General features: G+C 34.8%; 1 protein-coding gene across 8 annotated transcripts in view; it reads left to right on the forward strand.

The window, feature by feature from the left end:
• PTPRM (protein tyrosine phosphatase receptor type M) overlaps window positions 1-21,065 on the forward strand; it is a 936,902-nt gene that overhangs the window by 739,432 nt on the left and 176,405 nt on the right. For 5 of the 8 annotated variants that reach the window (XM_031953648.1, XM_031953751.1, XM_031953963.1 and 2 more), the window contains one exon: window positions 4,068-4,255. In XM_031953648.1, coding sequence (XP_031809508.1) covers window positions 4,068-4,255 — 188 coding nt within the window. Of the gene's footprint in view, window positions 1-3,315; window positions 3,328-4,067; window positions 4,256-21,065 lie in introns of all 8 variants that reach the window. The other 3 variants (XM_031953603.1, XM_031953697.1, XM_031953819.1) reach the window with 1 other exon arrangement.

Consider the following 21,065-nt stretch of genomic DNA (forward strand, 5'->3'; position numbering starts at 1 on the left):
CCACCTAGGAAAGGGAAGGAGATTCAGAATTTGAGCTGCTGAATTCCTGTGGTGGGGAGGGGGCTGACAGCACCTCCCTTTTTATTTTAATGCCACATCTAAAGCAAAGAAATGCAACATTTCTGTACTCACATGAGTGGGGGACAAGTTAATCATAGCTACCATAACAATGTAATCTGCATGCAAATGACATCTGCAGAATCTTTTGACAGCCTGAGATTTGATATTTCTTTGTGTGCTGTACCATTCATTCAGCACTTTGTCTGGCAGATATTCTGACCTTGGAGGAACTGTGAGTGAGTGGGGAGAGCTTAGCCACAAACTGTCAAAAGGTAGAGAATATTCAGACTTCAGAACAGGATAACCATAAGCTTATTAAATCAATTTCAAGGTAGTGTACTTTTAAGAAAAAAATTACTACTTTTTAATTATTAAATCTTAATGACTTTTGTAAAAATGTGTTGGTCTTCTATATGGTAAAATAATCACTTTAAAAGGACAATTTTAGTAGAATCAAAGTACACAGGTTAAACATTCTCCAACTTAAACCAATAAATATTAGTGATTTTATTTAACATCTGTAGCTATCAGAGTAACCAGTGACAGTGCTTTAGAGTTATATTTCTTTAGATTGATCATATAGTATTAATATGAAACATAGCAGGCATTAGTCAAGTTTTCATATGATTTTCTTCTCTCAACTCTCCTATCTTTACTCTTATGAGACCAAACACATGAATAACTTGCCTAGTGTTATTTTTTGTAGCATTAGTGTTATTGGCGATAATAGTTTCTCTTTTAAAAATCAAGAAGCAAAGCTTCTTTCACTTGTCCAGGATGATTTGATCATCCAGGTACTTCCTCAGAAATTCATAGATTAATTAAATGGGGTTAGTTGTTTTATTTTTAAATCAGCATGTTTTAAAACATATTTTCACAAAAATATATTCCAAATCCCAATTAGAAAACAGAATTGATGGCACATTGCATTACCTTTGCATCTTTGGGACTTTTTTTTAATAGGAAAGAGGATTTTAAAATTTCTTCAGACAGAGTAAATATTCATATGCATATCTCTCAGAACTTGAAAATAATAGATACATTCAGTAGTGTCAAAATGAGAATCCCTGGTTTTTTCACAGTGCTACTTTTAAAGTTATTTATAAACCATCATATTGCTAGGCTTTCTGCAACTGATTTTTAAAAATTAATATAGGGAAAAATAGAAATATCTATTCTATATTATTAATCTATATTTAAGATATCTTAATTATATGTGTATCCCTCTTTTTAAAAATTATGTTAGAGCATATTTGTCATTTAATCCTGAAACTTCAAATCCTAGATAAAAACTTTGGGCTGCTTCTAGCTCCTCAAGTCTCATTACATAGCCCTATGTCTCCTGATGAGCATGTAACCAAATTGGGATCATCAGATCTGAGAGTTAGAGCTGAAAGGGACAGGTTATCTAGTTCAAACTTTTCTCCCCCCATCCCACTCTATTTTACAGATAAAGAAACCAAGACCAAGAGATGTTAACTAACTTGGTTAAGTTCATCTATGTAGTAGACAGGTGGAATTTAAATCTAAGTCTTCTCATTCTAAGCCCAATACTCGTTCTACTGTACCATGCAGCTTCTGAGAAAGAAAATAAAGGTTTAAATGGTATTTTTAAATAGACAATTGATATAAATTTAAATTCTTAAGTTGAAAACCATTGGTCCATGAACTGGATAGTTCCTTCTGGGGAACACATTTACTTGTTTACTTCTTATTCTTAGGTACTTTAGGTGGGTTTTATTTTTAAAAGTTTAAATCCTGCCAACGAGATAATGAGACCATTACGTCTTTATGTATTGGTAGATCATTTCATACATATTACACTGGGTAGCTTTAATTACAAGGGCTTAAAATCATGAATCTGAGCAGAATTTAGCACAAGAATGGCCCGTTCTTGCATCATAACCTGCTCTGCTAGAAACTGGAGAATGGTTAGGTTGCTGTTTTTATTCCCATTGAATGGCCAAATCATTTAAAGGAAGCTTATAAGGTCAACCCACAGCAGAGCATATATTAATAATGTCCATCCCAAAGGATCCAAAGCTGAGAGAATGAGAGAGGCACAGAGGGGAAAACTCATTAGCGGTGTTTCATTTATTATCATCTCAAGGAAAAAATGTGCTGCGTCTCAGCCCAGCTGATTTAGTATTCCAACTAGGATTCTCATACCCCAGTTTTTAAGCTAAGTTGTCAACATAAGCAAACATGATAGGAAAATTTTCTGGTGTAATTGTGGCTATTCTGATATAAGAAAAAAAATCTGTTGAATTCTGGCTAATTTAGCCAAATTTTAATGAATCCAAATAAAAATCATAAAATCAACTTATTACACTTTTATTTTGTCTTTTGTGTCTTTAGCCACTTTGTAATGATCCAGGTGCCATTTCAGTAATAACAACATAGTTACACATGTGTACCACCTCTCATGCCATGCATCATAAGGTGCTTTGTAATATAGATAGACTTTAGATTCCAAGCAAGATTAAAAAAACAAAGTAATATACTGGAACTGGATTTTTCTTTGAACTTTCCATCATAAACAATCTAATTTTTAAAAAATCTTGTGTACTTGATGTATAAATATTAGATACTTTAGTCACTTTTATCTAAAATGAGCTCCAGTTCTAATGCTCATGTCATAAGGAACAGCTAAATTAATTTAGTAATATAGTTTGGTGATTTAAGTTTATAGAGATTAAAACAGCCTTACTATATAACATAGGTATTTAGTTCATGATTAATTGGCCTTTAGAAAATGAGTATCTTAAAATATTAGTATCACGAAAATGTTTCCCACACCAAAGATTTTTTTAAAAAAATAACTAGTATTTCTGCATCTAATGAAACTAATTTTAGCAATCTTTTGTTCAATCTATGGCCTCTTTAGGCTTCTTAGACCAAATTGTAGCACAATTTGGTAGACTTGGCCCTGGTATTTCAATAAAAAATATATTGAGTAAAAATAAGATTCATTTAGTCATTCCTTGGTTCTGGGGGGGTAGAAAGAAATTAGAAAGCTATTTTCACCTCCCATTTATTCCTGTGTTTCTGTTAAACATCTCCATCCTAACTTGGTGGAGAAAGTTAAACTTGGCCCTCTGACCAAATTACTTATGAATAGGACACTAAATTGTGAAGTGAAAAGTTCAAAATAGAAACTACCTGTAATGATTCATGTAGTACTTACTGTTGCTTATGCCCTTTTTCCTTTTTCTCCTCCTCTTTTTTTTCTCCTGATATGTATCTTCTTAAAAGTGCCAATAAATGGTAAGTTTCCCATTTGCCCCATTGAAAAGGTGTGGAGAGAGTGGGAATGTGTGTATTACTTGTAGATTTTTTTTTTTTTTTTTACAAACCCAGCTGGTTCTATTGTGTATTGGCTTGCATGCAGTCATTTAACATTTCACATGTGATAAAGGCCATGATTAAAGCATGCTAAGTGGCCAGTCAGGCAACCTTTTGTTTTCTCCCCTCTTGTGTGTTTGCGTGTGTGTGTGTATGTCTCAGTATGTTGTATCAAATCCACAGTTCATTGTAGTCCTGGCTTTAAAAAAAAAAAACTATAAACCATTCTGTGCACTTTTATTTTGCTCACAAGGCCATCTGTAGAGAATTCATTTTATAATAAAGAAGAGTCAACTAATCTTAGAAAGAAACAAGTCTTGTTCTCCACCAAGGGGACTTGATGAAGTTTCAGGATGAAACTTCGATATGATTTAGCACACCGTGGCTGAGGGGCTTAATAACTCTCCTTGTCAATTAGCATTTGGAAATCTATGGTTTGGACTGCTTTGCAAAGCATAAATTCTTTGCCTAATTCCAATGAGTCTTGCTCTTCCCATTAAGAATTTCTGAACATTTTACTTTTCTTCTTTGCTGAAATATCACAAGAGGGTACTACAATTATAGATTTGGGTGATAACAACTGCCATTCTCTTAGCAGACAATGTATTTGAAACTCAGTTCAATGATCAGGTCCTGTTTATTCTGTGCCATTTTTTGTCTAGACGAAACCCACACGATGGCCAGTGATACAAGCAGCTTGGTCCAGTCCCACACTTACAAGAAGCGAGAGAACCCCGATGTGCCCTACCAGACAGGACAGCTTCATCCGGCCATCCGCGTGGCAGACTTACTACAGCACATCACCCAGATGAAATGTGCAGAAGGGTATGGATTCAAGGAGGAGTATGAGGTGAGCAAAATTCACCAAAAAAGCCCATTTCAAAAACCTTCTGGCCAATCATGTTGGTACTTTCTGCCTAAATTATAGGAAAATACAAAACAGATTCCCGCCCCCCCCCCCATCAGTAAGAAATGCATAGGATGTTCAAATGATGAAGACACTACTATTTGAAGGTCTTTAAGGTCTTGAATGTTTTAGAGTATTAAAAACTAAATGTGAAGTGAATGCCTGCTTTAATTATTTGTTTAATTCTATGGAAGGAGTAATGAAATTTGAAATTACTTAACCTACTATTCCCTTCTCTCTGATTTCTTTTTCCTTCCTTTGACTTTCTTATAAATGAAGCCTGAAACCCCAAGGTATTTTATAGCAGTCATCCATAACAGAAAAAGAAAATGTCTTCTTAAAAATTACAGACTATCTGTGCTTATTATATAATACTAAAGATTCTGATAAATATCATGCTTTAGGACAATAGTTATGGTCCTGCCAGAATGAACCACCTGTTATTACCTCTGCCCTCTTTTGTAGATAGTTTTCAGTGTTATTTTCTCAGATAGTAGCATTCAGTCTCAGCAAGACAAAGTACTTCCTTCTCTCAGAGTCCTTGTTGGAAGCTAGAATGTTAGAAAGCCATTGAGGAATCAGAGAGGTCTCTGATTTGAAGGAATCTGTTACAAGAAGCATGCCAGCATTTCCCTGACTAACCACCTGAAATCTGGACTTTTTAATGACTTTATATTTTATCTGATAAAGTAGATTCACTCATGAAACTTCCTAAAGTAGTGGGCTTATGCACTTAAAAGAAAAACAGAACCATAGGTACATTTTTCCCCCTAACACCTCAGAAGGAATGGTATTGAACTTGTAGTCTAGGTGCCTCAGACACATTAACTGTGTGACCCTGGGCAAGTTATTAACCTCTTACTGTCTAGATTACTTTATCCTTAAAATGGGCATAATAATAGTACCTATCTCATGGGTATGTTGTAAGGATTAAATGTCATAACACATATAAAGTGCTTTGCAAAACTTAAAAGGATTATAAACACACTAAAATACTAAACACTATTATTGTTCAGTCAATTTCAACTGTATCTGACTCTCCATGACTTCATTTAGGGTTTTCTTGGCAAAGGGAGTGCTTTGCCATTTCCTTCTTTAGCTCATTTTACAGATGAGGAAACTGCAGCAAACAGGATTAAGTTACTTATCAGAGTCACACAGCTATTAAAGTGTCTGTGGTTGGGTTTAACCTACCTCTTCCTAATTCCAGCATTGGCCATATGTCCACTGTGCCATGTAGCTGCCCATATATGCATACCAACTCTTATTATCAATAAGATACACTAAAATAACAGATTCCTATCCTACTCTATAGTTTCAGTATATCTTGTCAGAAGCAAATAATTTCCCGTCTGTTTCAGGTAGTCCCAAACTCTTATGGATATCAACATTGCTTCCTTGTGACATTTAAGATCAAATAACAATACCAGTTTTATGCCCCCGATACTTCCGTGTGTTTGTTTTGAGTTGAGCTCTCTTTTCTAGTCTTAATCACCAGAGACTCATTACAACAACAGAGCAACCAACAGTACAGATGTTTGTCATGTCAGTGATGTGCTTATGAGAAATAAGAATAGTGTTCTTTTGGTCCAAAACAATAAAACAGGAACTTGGTTATCCTTTTTTTTTTCTGCAGAGAAACTTTGCCAGGGCCATTTAATAAGGCTATACACACTTGGGAATGGTTGTATGTTCCTCAAGTTTTCTATTTGAGCTGAATAGACATCTTTTAGAGAACTAACCTGAAATTCTTGGGTTTAAATTTAGAATATAGTTTACATTGCATGGAAATGTGCTTTCTTTGCATATCACTTACCTTCCTACCCTTTTAGAGGACATACTTAATAGGATTAAGGAAAAGAACCAAGAAGATTAAAGTAGGTAGAAAAAGTGAAATTAAACTCATAATATATTAAGAAAAGTATAAATCCTGTGTAAAGGATGGTGCTTTGATGCTGTCTAGTACCTTGTATGCAAATGGTGCTTAAATGTTTGGTGATACTGAGTGCTAATGAGAAAGTGATTAGTGTGTCCATCAAGTAATCACAGATTAATCTAGGATCATTTGGGGGGGTGCTCTATTTTTCAAAGAGAATTCAAATCAGGTCCTCCTAACTTCAGGGCTGGTGCTCTATCCACTGTACCACCTAGCTGCCTCAATAAGTTTATTTTTAAGCAGATACTAACAATTCATTTATAATTATTACACCCGGTCACATATTTGTTAGAAAGAAGATGGAAAATGGGAAGAGTTAGACCAAACTAAGTGTTTCACATCAATGACTCCATAACCTCATTTAAAGTTGTCACAACCTGGCCACTTCCTATCTTTCCAGGCTTTTTCTGCTTTACTTCCCTCTATGGATTCTACAATCCAAGCTACAGTGAGTAAATCAGTGATGGAGCTTTTATTAAGCTCTTAGTATGTGTCAAGCACTATGCTAAATTCAAGGGATACAAAGAAAGGCAAAAATATTTCCTGCACTGAGGGAGTTTACAGTCTAATGGAGGAGATACCATGTAAATACATAAGTATATAGTAAATAACATGCAGAACAGATGGGAGGTAATCTTAGAAGAGAAGACCCTAGTAGCTAGAGGAACTGAGAAAGTCAGAAGGGGAGATTTGAGAAACTAATAGAGCTAAAAGAGAAATATGAATAGTTAGATATGAGAGATAAAAGTGTTATTTGAGGCAAAACAGCAAGCAAGCCAGTCTACCTGGATCACAGAGTGAATGAAAAAGAGGACTTACATAAATGCTTGTTACCTTTAATCCTGAGACATTGAAACTCATTAATTAGAGGTTGTGGCAGTTTAGACAAATCACCTTGGAAACTGAATGGAGAATGAATAAGTGTGAAGAAAAACTTGAAAAAGAGAAATCAATAATCTAGTTGAGAGCTGATGATAGCTTAATGTGGGTCATTCCAATTCCCATCTCCAGGCCTTTGTACTAAATTCTATTTATGCCTTATCTCCCTTTTGAACTCTGAGGGTAGAGACTGTTTTTGCCTTTCTTTGTATCCTCAGCATTTAGCTCAATGCCTAGCAGATAGATAGTGACTTGCTGGCTGATGGACTAATGTTCGTAGTTCCTCCAGAAGTTCAGATTGCAACCTGCTCTTGCCATCTGATTCTGGGATTGTTATCCCTGTTCTACTGTATAACATCTTTGAAGGATCTATCCATCATGCTGAAATCATTTCTTTAGTTCTTTTTCTCATTTTCTGGGTACAAGGGCATTTGTATTCTATCACTATCTATCTGGTATCTTTCTCTGTCAACATGTGATTCTAATCATTTTTTATATATTGTGCCTTATGTCACTTCTTATACATAGGTTATCAATGGAAATGTGGGACAGCCTTTTTACACTTGCCATGTGTCCCAAAATCCAAGCTAAAAGTGAAAGAGACTTAAATACATTGAGAAATTTATATTTCAAGATACCTGGATGGAGAAGATACAGACTGTTGTGCAAGAGGCCATCAGGATATGTTGACCTATATGCCTAATTTCTTATATCTAAAAAACTTAATGGGAATGAGCTATTCATAAGTATAAGGTACCATAAAGAAAATATGGGGAAAAGGCAGACTTTTAAAAATCACTTTCTAGTTCAGACTGTATCTTCATAATCATAATTTTGAGTGTTAGGTGCAGGAGCCCACTGTATTTATGTTTCTTCTTCTTTCTTCTTCTTCTTCTTCTTCTTCTTCTTCTTTTTTTTATTTTATTTTATTTTTTTTGCTGAGGCAATTGAGGTTAAGTGACTTGCTCAGGGTCACACAGCTAGGAAGCATTAAGTGCCTGAGACTAGATTTGAATCAGGTCCTCCTGACTTCAGGGCTGGTGCTCTATCCACTGTGCCACCTAGCTGCCCCTGTATCTCTGTTTGTTAATTATAAAACAGCATCTGACTTGCTGTAGAACAAAATTTACCTCAAAGTCTCTGTTCCAAAAGAATGTCTACCATAAATATGTTAAAATGAAATAAAATCACTTAATAGAAGATAAACACAAAGATAACTATTAAACAATCCTTTGGTAATATTAACATTAATTGAGATAAAAACAGAGGTTGAGAAACTGAAGTATTCAAACTGTCCTAATTTCTAGGGCAGAGTCCAAAAGGAAAAGATATCCTTACAGATGGTGAAAGCATTTCTGTTTATGGATGGTAGTGTGACAATAATGGTATAATTGCTTCTTGGAAAGATCACTTGGAAATACCACTAAAAAGAGAACCCCAAGATTCCACAGAGGAAAAAAGAAATGTATGAAGAATGAATACCTATTTTCCAAACTGTGATACCCACAGTACACGATGAATAGACCATTAAGTTAATCCCGTTGGTACTTATATGCTACAAAGAGACAATAACTAAGTCCATAACAATTAATCAATCAATGAGAATCTGTTAGGTGCCTGATATATGCAGGACATTGTGCTAGATAGTAGGAATACAAATAACTCCTACTAGTAATGTGCTTCTGAGGGAAAACCAATCTTATCTAAGTATATACAGAATTAATATAAAAAGAATAAATTTAAACAAATAGTCATTTAGTACAAGTTGGTTTGAGATGGGAGGCACTCAAAGTTGAGAGGATCCAGAAAAGTGTTTAGCTGTGTCCAGAAGGAAGATAAGAATTCTACAAGATGGAAATGAGGAGGAAGCACAATTTAGGATTTGAAAAGAGTGAAAGCAAAGACAGTGGAGATGGGAGATGGGGTGTTATGAATGAAAAATTGAAAGAAGACTACATCACAGAATAAAGAAGAGGGACAAAATATACAGTGAAAATAGAAAGATTGTTAGGGCAAGGCTATGAAGATCATCCGAAAATAAACAAAGTATATATGATTCTTAAGGCAATAGAAAGATACTAGAATTTACTGAGTAAGAGGATATTAGATTATGAAAAATGATTTAATACTTTGCGTGATCCTGAAATGCTCCATGGCCCTCAAATCCATCTTTCTAATATCATTATTCTTTCAGTTATGCTATATTTCAGGGAACCACCACAGTAGCCAAAGAATCAAAACTGAATTTGATCCAAGAGAAATGGACAGCTCAAATGCTGTCCTGCTACCTGTGAAATGTTAAGACTTATTTCTAGGGCTCCCAATCTTTTTGCAGTCTCCTATGAAACCAAGAGGAGAAAGAGAGGATTTCTGTTCCTTTCTGTCCAATACTTTGTGAATCTCTGAGTAGACCTTATAGTTTCTTCTATCTGTTCTCTCTATATATTTATATATACCTGGTTGTTACTATATTGTCTTCTGATTAAAATGAGGTCCTTGAGGGCAAAGGATTGTTCTTGCCTTTGTTTATATCTTCAGTGTTTAGCACATATCTTGCATATATTGAGAGCCTAATCAATGCTTCTGGATTGACCAACTATTCAATAATGAAAAGAAATAAATTCTTGAATTCATATATATGCATATAAAAGATAAAATAAGTTAATTTTTCATCAGGATTTTTATCAGGACAACTGTATTCAGTATATAACAATACTTTTGGAATGATAAAGTTGTTTGGCATTTATTGGAACAGTTATATGAATTAGTGAGACACTCGATTATCTTTGTTGTCAACCGACAGGATTTGGAGTTTGGGTTGTTTTTTTGTTTGAGAGGCTAATTTTAGTATAGTTTTTTAAAAGAGATAGCCACCAATCATATTTAGGTTCTAGTTTGTTTCTTGTGTTTTATTTGTTTTAAGAATTGGTCTGATGATCCTGATTCACAAAGATAAATTGCTCTAAATGGAGTCATAAACACAGTAAATAAGAATAGCTATGGTCCTCTAAAGGTAAATAAAAAATGTTATAACTTCATTGATTAAAAATCAATTCAAGTTTCTAGTTATTGCCATGATCCATTAGCTTATCATTTACTGGGTTGCTATCCTTTTCTTCCCTCATTTAATAAAAAGGATTTCATATACAAACCTCATTTATTTGGTTTTAGTGAATCCCAAAATGGTTTCTTTGCAATTTTTTCAGAACTTAATGTTCCCTTTCTTTTCCCCCACTCCTCAGCTTCTTAGCCTTCTTTCTAATCCTCATTTTTTTCATCAACTACTGATTTTGAAATAGTCCAATACAATGTTACAGCTATTTAGTGAATATTGATTTAGTGAATACTTCCCCCCACAAAGTATCTATAACTTAGTTTGGAAACTTTATGATGTTTTAGCACCCTGGATAGATCCTTGGTAGAGCTCTACAGGATGATAAGGTCAAAAAGTGCACAATATGAACGAGTACAGATTAGTTTTGATTTGCTTCATTTGAAGAAGTACCTACCTAAGTGACACTATAGTCCTTTTCCATACTTCATTCCTGACTCCTCCTCATCAAAATTCTTTCTTCCTGGCTTCCTCCTCTCTTTATTGATGTCTGCCTCTCCTAGATTGCTATTTTAAGAAAAGTCTCCATCATGTTTTACTTCATTCCCTACTCTCACTCTCTGTTGTTTAGTCATTTCAAATTACTTTAGTCATTTGCTTGACTCTTCATAATCCTATTTAAGGTTCTTGGCAGAGATAAAGGAGTGGTTTGCCATTTCCTTCTCCAGCTCAGTTTACAAATGAGGAAACTGAGGTAAGCAGGGCTAAGTGACTTACCTGGGCTCACAAAGCTAGTAAGTGTGTGAGGCCACAATTGAACTCAAGAAGAGGAGTCTTTCCGACTCCAGGCACTCAGTCACTTAGCTGACCCTCTTCCACAGTATTATACCCCAAACATGAAAATAATAATATGGATCTTCACCTGAGGATGTATTTTTGTTCACTTTCTGTTTTCCTGAAGAATGTTTCTCTTGCTATATAGGCAAATACTTCTGCAATTATTCTGTGGATTTCATTCCATTGTTAAAATTCTGAAAATACTGAAGATCTTTCTTTTTTCCATATTGAACCTATGATTTCTTTGGCATAGAGAACACCTGAAGAAGAATTTCCCTCCAATAAAATACATGGACTCCTTCATTGAAATATTCAGTCATATATAATGCCTTTGCCTTTGCCTTTGCCACTGAGAGATTATGACCTCTCCACAATCATAGTAGCCAGTATTTTCCAGAACTTGGTTTTGAATCCAAGTCTTCCTCGCTCTGAGCCTGATTTTCTATATTAAATTTCCTCTCTTATTCGAGATCCTGGGACTTAGAACAAAAGAACTAAAAGGGCAACTAGAGATCATTTATGCAAACGCTCTCATTTCTTAAATGAAAAAAGTGATGTCCATAGAAATTAAATGATTCATCCTTCCTCCCAAGGTTGTTGTGAAAATTTGTAAAGCACTTGGCATAATGCTTGACACATAATAGGTGTTTATGAATGGTTCTTCCCCGTTCCCTTCCCCGAAATGATGCACGTGACAAACATAAATACCACTACCAAGATTCAGATGAAAATTTTTTGACTTCAGATTCCAAACTTTTGTCACTCAGGAACATCTTTGGTATGCCCCAAACCAAAGATTTAGGGTTACTGATGTTCTCTGGTACAAAGATTCTTATCCTATGACTCATGACTCCCCATATGGGATAGCATAAGTAAATATGGGGATTGTGAAATGATGATTTATTATCAATAAATTGTTTGATTTGTATACTTATTTTATATTCCTGTATACCTGGGGTCACATAAACATATCCTGGGTAAAAAGGAGTCCCGAGTGGAAAAATATTAAGAAGTCCTGCTGTAATTGACCCAGTTCTGCCACTTGCTATCTATATGACTTTGGGCAGATCATTTAACTACTCAATTTCCTTTTCTCGAAAATAAGAGACTTGAACTAGGTAACTATTAGATCCTATCAACCTCTAGATCAATTTGTTTTCTAAGCCTTGATAGCTATGAAGTGGTTCCCAGGTCCATGTGATGTCAAATAAATGATACCATTTTGGTAACTTGTAGTTGTTCATTTGGAGTTCAGTCATGTCTGACTCTCTGTAACCCCATTTGGAGTTTTCTTGACAGAGATACTGGGGTAATTTGCCATTTCCTTCTCTAGATCATTTTACAGATGAGGAACTGATGCAAACAGGATTAAGTGACTTTTCCAGCTAGTAAGTGTCTGAGGTCAGACTTGAACTCAGAAAGAAGAATCTTTCTGACCCTAGGTCTATCACTCTGTGGTTTTGTTTGTAACTAAATTATGACTGCTGAGGAATCTTCCCCAAGGTGGGGAAATGGGGTGGGAGATCTCCTCTGGTCAGAGCTGCAGGTCTTATGCAAAAGAATGCATAACCTGTGTAGCAAAAGGAGTTTTATTTCCCCTAAGAAGACAGTTTGCTAGGAAGTTTGTGGTGTCCTGCTTCCTAGAGCCCCCAAGTTGGGGTGACAAAATGTACCATGCTTTCTAGAGCCCCCACACCAGGGTGAAGAAGTGATTGAGGCAGGACTCCTGAGGATGGTGGAAATATAGGGTCCATTTATTCCAACCCTTTCCCCTTTTTGTACTGCACATGTGGGACCACATGAACCACTTGCTATTGTATGTAGTTTGTCACGTGGTATCATTCTGCTTCAACAACACAGGTTGTTACTGTCCCCTGACTTCTCTGCCCTAAGGGCAGATGGGGAGCTGAACCAGACATTGTCAGCAAGTTCCCTCTTCGCTGAAGGGTCTTATTCCTCACCCAGAATTCCCCCCCTGTCTGTGGTCCTCTACAGAAGGCGGCCTTCTTAGTGGGCAGGCAATATAGCAAAAGTGGGTTACACTAAGAAGATATCTTCACCAGTGGGCAAGGTCCTGTTACCAACTTCTGCAAAGATTCAGGGTTCAGAGTTGTCTTTTATTAGAGTCTGAGGCTTGGGGTTTCAATTCAATTCAATTAAACTGGGAGTTTGAATCACTCAGTGTTGATTATGCCCCAAATTTAGATTTCCAATTGAAAAGAGATTACTTATTTTTGGGGTTTCCCTTAAGGACAGAAGGGTGTGTCCCCTCCAGGGGAGAGCTTGAGAGCCCCTCTCACAGATTAAAGGGAACATAGTTTCAGGGGCCCCCCAAAAGGTTAAAGGGGACACAATTTACATCACAGGTATGACTACTGGTGTGTTTGGCTTTTCCCTTCATAACTGTGTACCATCTTGCCTTTCTAGTCTTATATTTTACCCTTTCCTTGCACGCAAAGATCTAGTGACATTGGTCTTCTTACTATTCCTCCCACATGACCCTCCATTTCCCAACTGCATGCTTTTCTCTGGATAGTTACCATGTCTGAAATGCTCTGTCTTCTCACTTTCTCTTCCTGGCTCACCTAAAATTCCACCTTCTGCAAGAGATCTTCTGTTGTCACTGCATTCTCCATGTGATTACCTGTCATATGTACTCTGTATATCCTATACATAAATAAATGTTTGCATGTCATCTCCCCCATTAGAATGAAAGAATGGAGTATTCTTGAGGACAACAACTGTGGTTTTTGCCTTTCTTTATATCCCCAATATGTAGCAGAGTGCTTGGCACTTAATAAACAGCTAACTTTGTTGGCTGACTGACTAAATTAGCATAGACAGGATTAAAGGTAGGGTTTGTATGCAAATTATCTTTTATAGAAAATCTTTTACCTTTAGCAGGGGATAGAGTGAATGAATAACATTTTGGGGAAGGAATAACAAGTCATTGTATTCATCTTCAGGGCTCAATAATTTCTTTGTCAAGTGTCATGTATAATCAAAAGTGCTTATTATAATGAAATTATTAAACGAATAGGCAGATTTTTATTGTATTCATTCTTGTGTACCTTCAGAGATTGAGAACAGACAAAATTATAGTGTTTTTTTTAAACTATAGCATCTATTCAACCTTTTATATCAAAAATAGAATTTTTATAATTGTTTAACTTAGGAAAGCTCTAAGGAATGGTATTTAACATAGGAATCAGAATGCCCTTACTTTAAAAAAGGTTTTATTGTTACCACTGGTATAATAGCATTTCAGAAAAAAAAAAACATTAAATTTTATACATTTGGGTCAAAATAACATTGGCCCTATTATTATCATTAGATAGGGAACTGAAAAATATGAACAGCCTTCCCTGTTATGTAATGAGAACTAAGAAAGTTTCAATATTGTTTACCTTTTGTTATACTCAGAAAAGTAAATAGATAAGGGCATTTTTTTGTACTGAAAAACTGCAGTATGCTTGTATTTCTATAGTTCTGTGTGTTTGTCATAGAATACTAAGCCCCAAGACCTGTTGAAATAATCAATTACTTCAATATGGAAACTTTCTCTGGGGATAAAATACAAACAGTTTCTATACTTCTTGCTATGACTCCTACCGAGTAACGATCAAGACAACCATTCTGGTTTCTTTGGTTTTCTCCATTCCATATGCTGTGAAAAACAATTTATCCAGATTGTAGCATTTTTTTTTGAAATGGAGGCTTTCTCTCTGTTGACACTGATTTTCAACCAATACTCTTTTATCTTTTCAAAGATAAAAGTGTCTGAAAATTGGCCTAAGCATTGGAAGAACTCATTACTGATGAAGTATCAGGCAGATGAATGTCCAAATAAAAGAAAGAAACATATGGTAGGGATGAGACTAAGAAGTGTTCACTGTGAACTTTTTCATTTGATTTTGGTCTAACAAGATAGTCAGATTGCACATCTCACCAGGGAAATATAATAATTTGATTCAAAAGAAACTCAGACATGAATCACAATAAAAAAGTAAACATGCTGAATTGAACAGAAAATGGCACATTGTCAGCTGATGGTGGTTCAGAGTTCTCAGGAGAAAGACAAAGTGTAAAGGGCACATTTGTTTATGTTGCTATGAAATAAGGATTTCAGTTCTTTTCCCCGTAGGCAAAAAGAATCAGACTCTGGTAAGTCTGCTGGGAGAACTCTTCTGTGAATCTCTGAGATGGAGAAAGAGACTAACTTCTTCTCCACCATCCCCAAACACCTTTCTCTCTCTCTCTCTCTCTCTCTCTCTCTCTCTCTCTCTCTCTCTCTCACACACACACACACACACACACACACACACACTTTCACACATGTCCGCAAGCTTTTCAGGATTCATATCTATAAAATGATACTTTAGTATGTAATATTAGCTCACCTTTATGTCATATTTTACAGTTATATTTTACTCTTTCAGAGGAAACTAGAACCTCAGATAAATGACTTGCTCAAGGTTACATGGCTCTTTAGCAGGAGAAGACTAGTTCCCTGACCCCATTAGTCCAGGAAGTCAAGCATCTTGTACACTGTTATTTTTTTCAGGGCTCTATGGAACATTGGCACAAAATACAGAAGAATTTAGGGTACAATTGCAATTCTCATATTATCCTAGTCCTTATAATTTCTATGTGGAACATAATCTTTCTATTCTCTGATTCCATTGCAACATAAAATAATACTATAACATTGAACATTTGTACAAAGCTTGAAAAGAAAAGGGGACAGGAAGAGAGAATTATTTTCCTCTCTGAGTGAACATTATTTTTTTCTTGTGGTAATGAATAATGTTTTCATGTGAATTATTTAGGGAAATATATAAAGATAAGAGACATTTGGGCTATCCTTCCAGTAGATGGATAGAGAAGATTCTGTTACCAACTTTGACAACTGAAGTTTAAATTTATATATAAAATAAATCTAGTAATTTATTAAAAAAATTTTAAATTAACATTAAATAAATCAATTAAAATAAATGTTAAATATAAATCAATGTTCGTAATAAGGACACAAAAAACCCTAGAAACCACCTTAGCCAGCAAAGCTTTTTAGGTCCTCACCAAATATTCAGAGCAAACCAACTCCTTATAAAATATAAACTTTTTCATAAAATGTGTAAAGGATGGTGACAATGAAAGATTAGGAACAATATCACTTTACCAAATAACTATTGATGGCAAAAACAAGTACGTTTAGAGAAAACTACCCTAGAGACTTAACAAAGCAAGTGATCCTAAGTATATTTAAGGATGAAACTGGAAAAGGAAAGATAGACTCAAAATGGCTGCTTAAAGATTTTTGTTTCAAACTCTTTCCTCATCAAAGATAGGAAAACCATTATATTTGGACTCTTAACATCACAGATATCACTTGTACTTCTTCAGTAAACAGAAATGATACTAATGAAAACAACATACGAAGAATATGCAAGGGAAATCTATATTGAAAGGTACCAAAAACATTTTTAAAAAACCCCAAATGTTAGACCTTATTAATGTAAGAGTAATCGAGAAAATGTTAACTACTCACCTATATGCCAACTTTCCTATGCATTTTAAATTTTTATGGGAATAAACCATATATATATAGCAGCAAAATTCCATGGTATGTCACACCTTTACCATCATTCAGTTCACTGAAAAATATTTAAAAGGCCCTATTGTGTTTATTATTTGTTGACTTTAAAGAAAGGATTTTAATAGAGCAAAATATCTACTTAAATGTTCCCCTCAAACAAGATATCTACCATACATATATTTAAATTATGATATTTAATTTCAATCATTATCATATATTAAAGTAATATATTAATTAATAAGTACATGATTTTACATGGAAGATATACTAACAGAAATAATTCTCTCCAGTGTCTCTCTAACGAATCAAGTTAACACATAAAGTTGGAGTTACAGACTTGCCAAACATGTTTGACACTGTAATGGAAAAAATCCAATGCAGAATTAAATTAAAGAGAGATTCTCAATAGGTCAAGAATTTTTTTTTCTTGTCATGAGTGCATTTGGCAGTCTGGTAAAGCATTTAGACCCTTTCTAAGAATATTTTTAAATCTACAAAATAAAATACAAAGTATTATAAGGAAATTAATTATATAAAAATATAGCATGTGTATAGATAAATCGATATAGATATCAATACAGATATTTTAAAGTTCACAGACCCCACATTTGAATAGACTATAAGGTCTTTTGAATGGGGTCCAAAAGCTCTACAGAATAGTCCCTGTAGGGAAGAATATTGTACTGATTGCATCAAGCTCAGCAACATTGTAAATGAGTTCCATAATCACTCAAAAGAGTTCCAAAAACTGGAAATTAAAAGCAAAACACACAAAAAAAAAACACAAAACAAAATGAAAAATGTCTTTTGTATAGACTGTGATACACATTTAAATGGCCAGCTTGTAGAGCTTAACTATCTGTGGACATCACTTAGTCCATCAAAAATCATTTATTAAACTCCCATTGTGTGCTAAATATTTTATTAGGTTCTGGGGTCACAAAAACAAAAATGAAATAGTCTGTGCTATAATGGAGTTTATGTGTTATTAACTATTAAAGTGTGTGTGTGTGTGTGTGTGTGTGTGTATAGAGGGGGGGAGGGAGACAAAGAGAGACAGAGGTGGGGGGAAGGGATGAAGGGAGGAAGATGGAGAAGTGGAGGGAAAATATAAAAATAAGGGATGACTAGCAGATGGGGTGAAGATAAAAAGCATCAAGTAAATGTGTTGCTTAAACTAAATCTTTAGTGAAGAGATTCCTTGACATGGAGGTAAGGAGGGACTACATTCCACACATGGGAGATCTCCAACAACAACAAAAAAAAGATGGTAGATAGAATACTATATGTAAAGAAAAGTAAAAATGGGCCAATTTGTTTAGACAGTGTAGTGCAAGAAAAGAATGACATAAATGAGAATGAGATTGGAAAGATACGTTATAACTAGGTTGTGTAGGGATTTAAAAGACAAATTGAGGAATTTATATTTGACCCGAAAAGCAAATGTAATTTAATAAGTAAGAGAGTGAAATGGTCAAATCTGAACTTAAGGAAAATCAATTTGGTAGGTATGTGAAGGATGGCTTGAACTGAGAGTAAGACTAAGCTAGAACTCAATTAAGAGACTAATGCAGTAGTCCAGGTGAGAGGTGATGCAGGCCTGAACTAAGTTGGTAATTACATAAGTGAAAAAGAGATGGTTGCAAAATACATTGTGGAGCTAGAAACAGCAATAAATAACCACTGATTAAATACACAGAGTGAAAAAGGGTGAGGAGTCAAGGATAAGGCTAAAATTGTAAACCTGGGAGACTGTAAGAATTATGATACTCTTGATATAAACAGGGAAGTTCAGAAAAGGGATATATTGGGGAAGAAAATAATAAATTCTATTTTGAACATTTTCTGTTTGAGATGTCACTGGAGCACATAGTTTGAAAAGTGCTACAGGAAATTGATAAAGGAAATCTATATACAAAATGTGTGTGCAAGGTTTTTTTTTTTTTGTTTTGGGGTTTTTTTTTGTATTTTCTGGTTTTTTTTTTTTTTTTAATAAACAGAAATTTATTTCATTCCCTCTCACTGCATTAAAAATATAATGCACATAGTAAAACAAAATAATTTCCCTCATTGGCTATGTTCAAAAAATATGTCTCATTTTGTGTTCTGTGTTTCATCACTATTCTGTCTGGATGCAAGCAAACTTTATCACTTTTTCCTCTGGAATTATGGATGGCCAGCCATTTTGTTGATCAGAGTTCTTAAGATTTTCAAAGTTTTGTTTGTTTTACTTTTTCAATGTTCTTGGAATCATAGAAATTGTTCGTCATTTCATTACTCTTCAGTTTATACAAGTCTTAAAAACTGTCCATTTTCAAAATATTGATGTTACAATAAAAATAATTTAGATCTGTTCATTTTACCACATCATTTCATACATGTTTTTCCTTGTTTTTTTTTTAAAAAATGATCTCTTTCCTGATTACTGTACAGTGGTATTCCATTCACAATCACATACTTTAATTTATGAGTGTGTAAATAAATCTTTGCCAAATTCTGCAAATTTAGGTGAGATTTCCTTTGGGAAATTGCAAAGTACTTTTTGATGAATGTTAGAAGTTTGAGTCCTGAAACAAAGACCCATAAATGCTTTTATAACATAAATATTCTTAAAGAGAAGCAATATAGCATAGCTGATAAAGATATGGTTAGGAAGATTTGAATTTAAATCCTACTTCTAACATATACCTTAGGGTTTTTGAAAGAGGGTAGTAGTAGTCTCCATAATAAGAGCAAGTTTTCCTATAGCACTTAGAAGTTTACAAGGTGTTTTACACAATTTTCTGAGCTGGTCCTGACTCAAGTCAATTCCAGGGTAGTAAAGGTTTGATAATGGAAGAAAATTACACTTGTAAAATAGATTAGCTAGGAGCAGGGAGGAAGATATTCAACAAGGATATTCATTGAGTTCACATCAGGTTGTTCCAGCTGAGCTACTGAGGCCAGGGATATTCACTTAGCTGAATCTTCCACTACAGTAGTTATAATAAATAACTATATAATTGAGATTCTCTGCTTCCTTCTTTGACTTCTTTTAGATATTAGCTAAACTGTACATTCTATAAGAACTCTTTCTCCAGTCTCCCTTAATGCTACTTCTTTCCCTCTGATACTGACTTCATTATATCTTGTTTGCACATAGTTGTTTGCACATTGTCTTCTCTATTAGATTGTCAACTCCTTGAAAACCTGGGTTGTTTTAGATCTTTGTGTCCTTCCCCTCTCCCCCCAATGCTTTGTGTACTTTGCACATAGTAGAAATTTAATAAATGCTTGTTGTATTGATTTGGCTATGTAATAAATATTGAATTGCGTATCAACATAAAAGGACCATACTTTGATTTCTTTCATGAAGAGAACTTCCCAATCAAGGAAATTTCCTCTACCAAAATAGCTTGGCATCTACTCTGTAAATTAGTCTTAGACCTTAGGGCTGCCCAGACCTCTAAAATGATTTGCCTGTAGTCTCATTTATATAATTACAGTGTATAACTATAAGTAATTAAAAATATGTGTAAAATATAAATACATACAACATGACATTGTAGACCAATATCTGACCTTGGAGTCATACATTGGTTTAGAGTCCTCTCATTTCTTCAACATATTAGGCAGCTAGGTAGCACAATGAACAGACCACTGGACTAGAAATACAAAAGATGGAAGTTCAGATTCATCCTCAGATACTTAGCAGCTGTGTAACTCTGGACAAGTCCTCATCTTTAAAAAGGACATCATAATTTAACCCCAGATATCTCTGTAACACTTTAAATTGCAGAGTAGGGCAGAAGGAGAAGGGAGAGAAATGATTAAGCATTTATATAGTACTTACTGTGTGCTTTTACATATTACAGAAGAATTATACATAGGTAGATAAAGTTTCATTATTGTTCCAGTCAGACAGACAGATAGAGATAGGGATTGAAATTGGGATATTCCAGTGCTATCTTCTCTTTACCCTCACCTATTTCCTTAACTAGACTTTAACCTTACTTCCAATCCTCATAATAAACCAATCTAGGTTTCCTGGTCTGTAAAATCCTTCACAGGGAACCTCTTGCGCCGCCAGAAAAGAGTTCCCCAAAACTTGTGTCAAATCCCAAGAGTTGCAGGGGAACCAAACCCCTCCATTTGATTCCCTGAACCCGAACCTGCCACTAGACCTCATTTAACTCTCTGCCCACCAGAAACCCTAATTTCACTTGGGTACCCCAAATCTAAACCTCATCAAGATAAGGATCTTCCACCACCAATACATATTGACACTTTCTCTATAATAAAATAATCAATGATAAACGTATAGGAGCACTGAATATATAGGAAACAAAAGACCATGACCATTAGTTGGTAACAGAGCACTTCTTGAAAAACATATAATAAATATACTTGCAGCTTCAGAGTAGGGAAAAAGGGCCCAAAACATAGACAATAGTGTCCTGGCACCTAGTGCCAG

The sequence above is a fragment of the Sarcophilus harrisii genome, chromosome 1, assembly GCF_902635505.1.
Source record: "Sarcophilus harrisii chromosome 1, mSarHar1.11, whole genome shotgun sequence".
NCBI classification, from domain to species: Eukaryota; Metazoa; Chordata; class Mammalia; order Dasyuromorphia; family Dasyuridae; genus Sarcophilus; species Sarcophilus harrisii.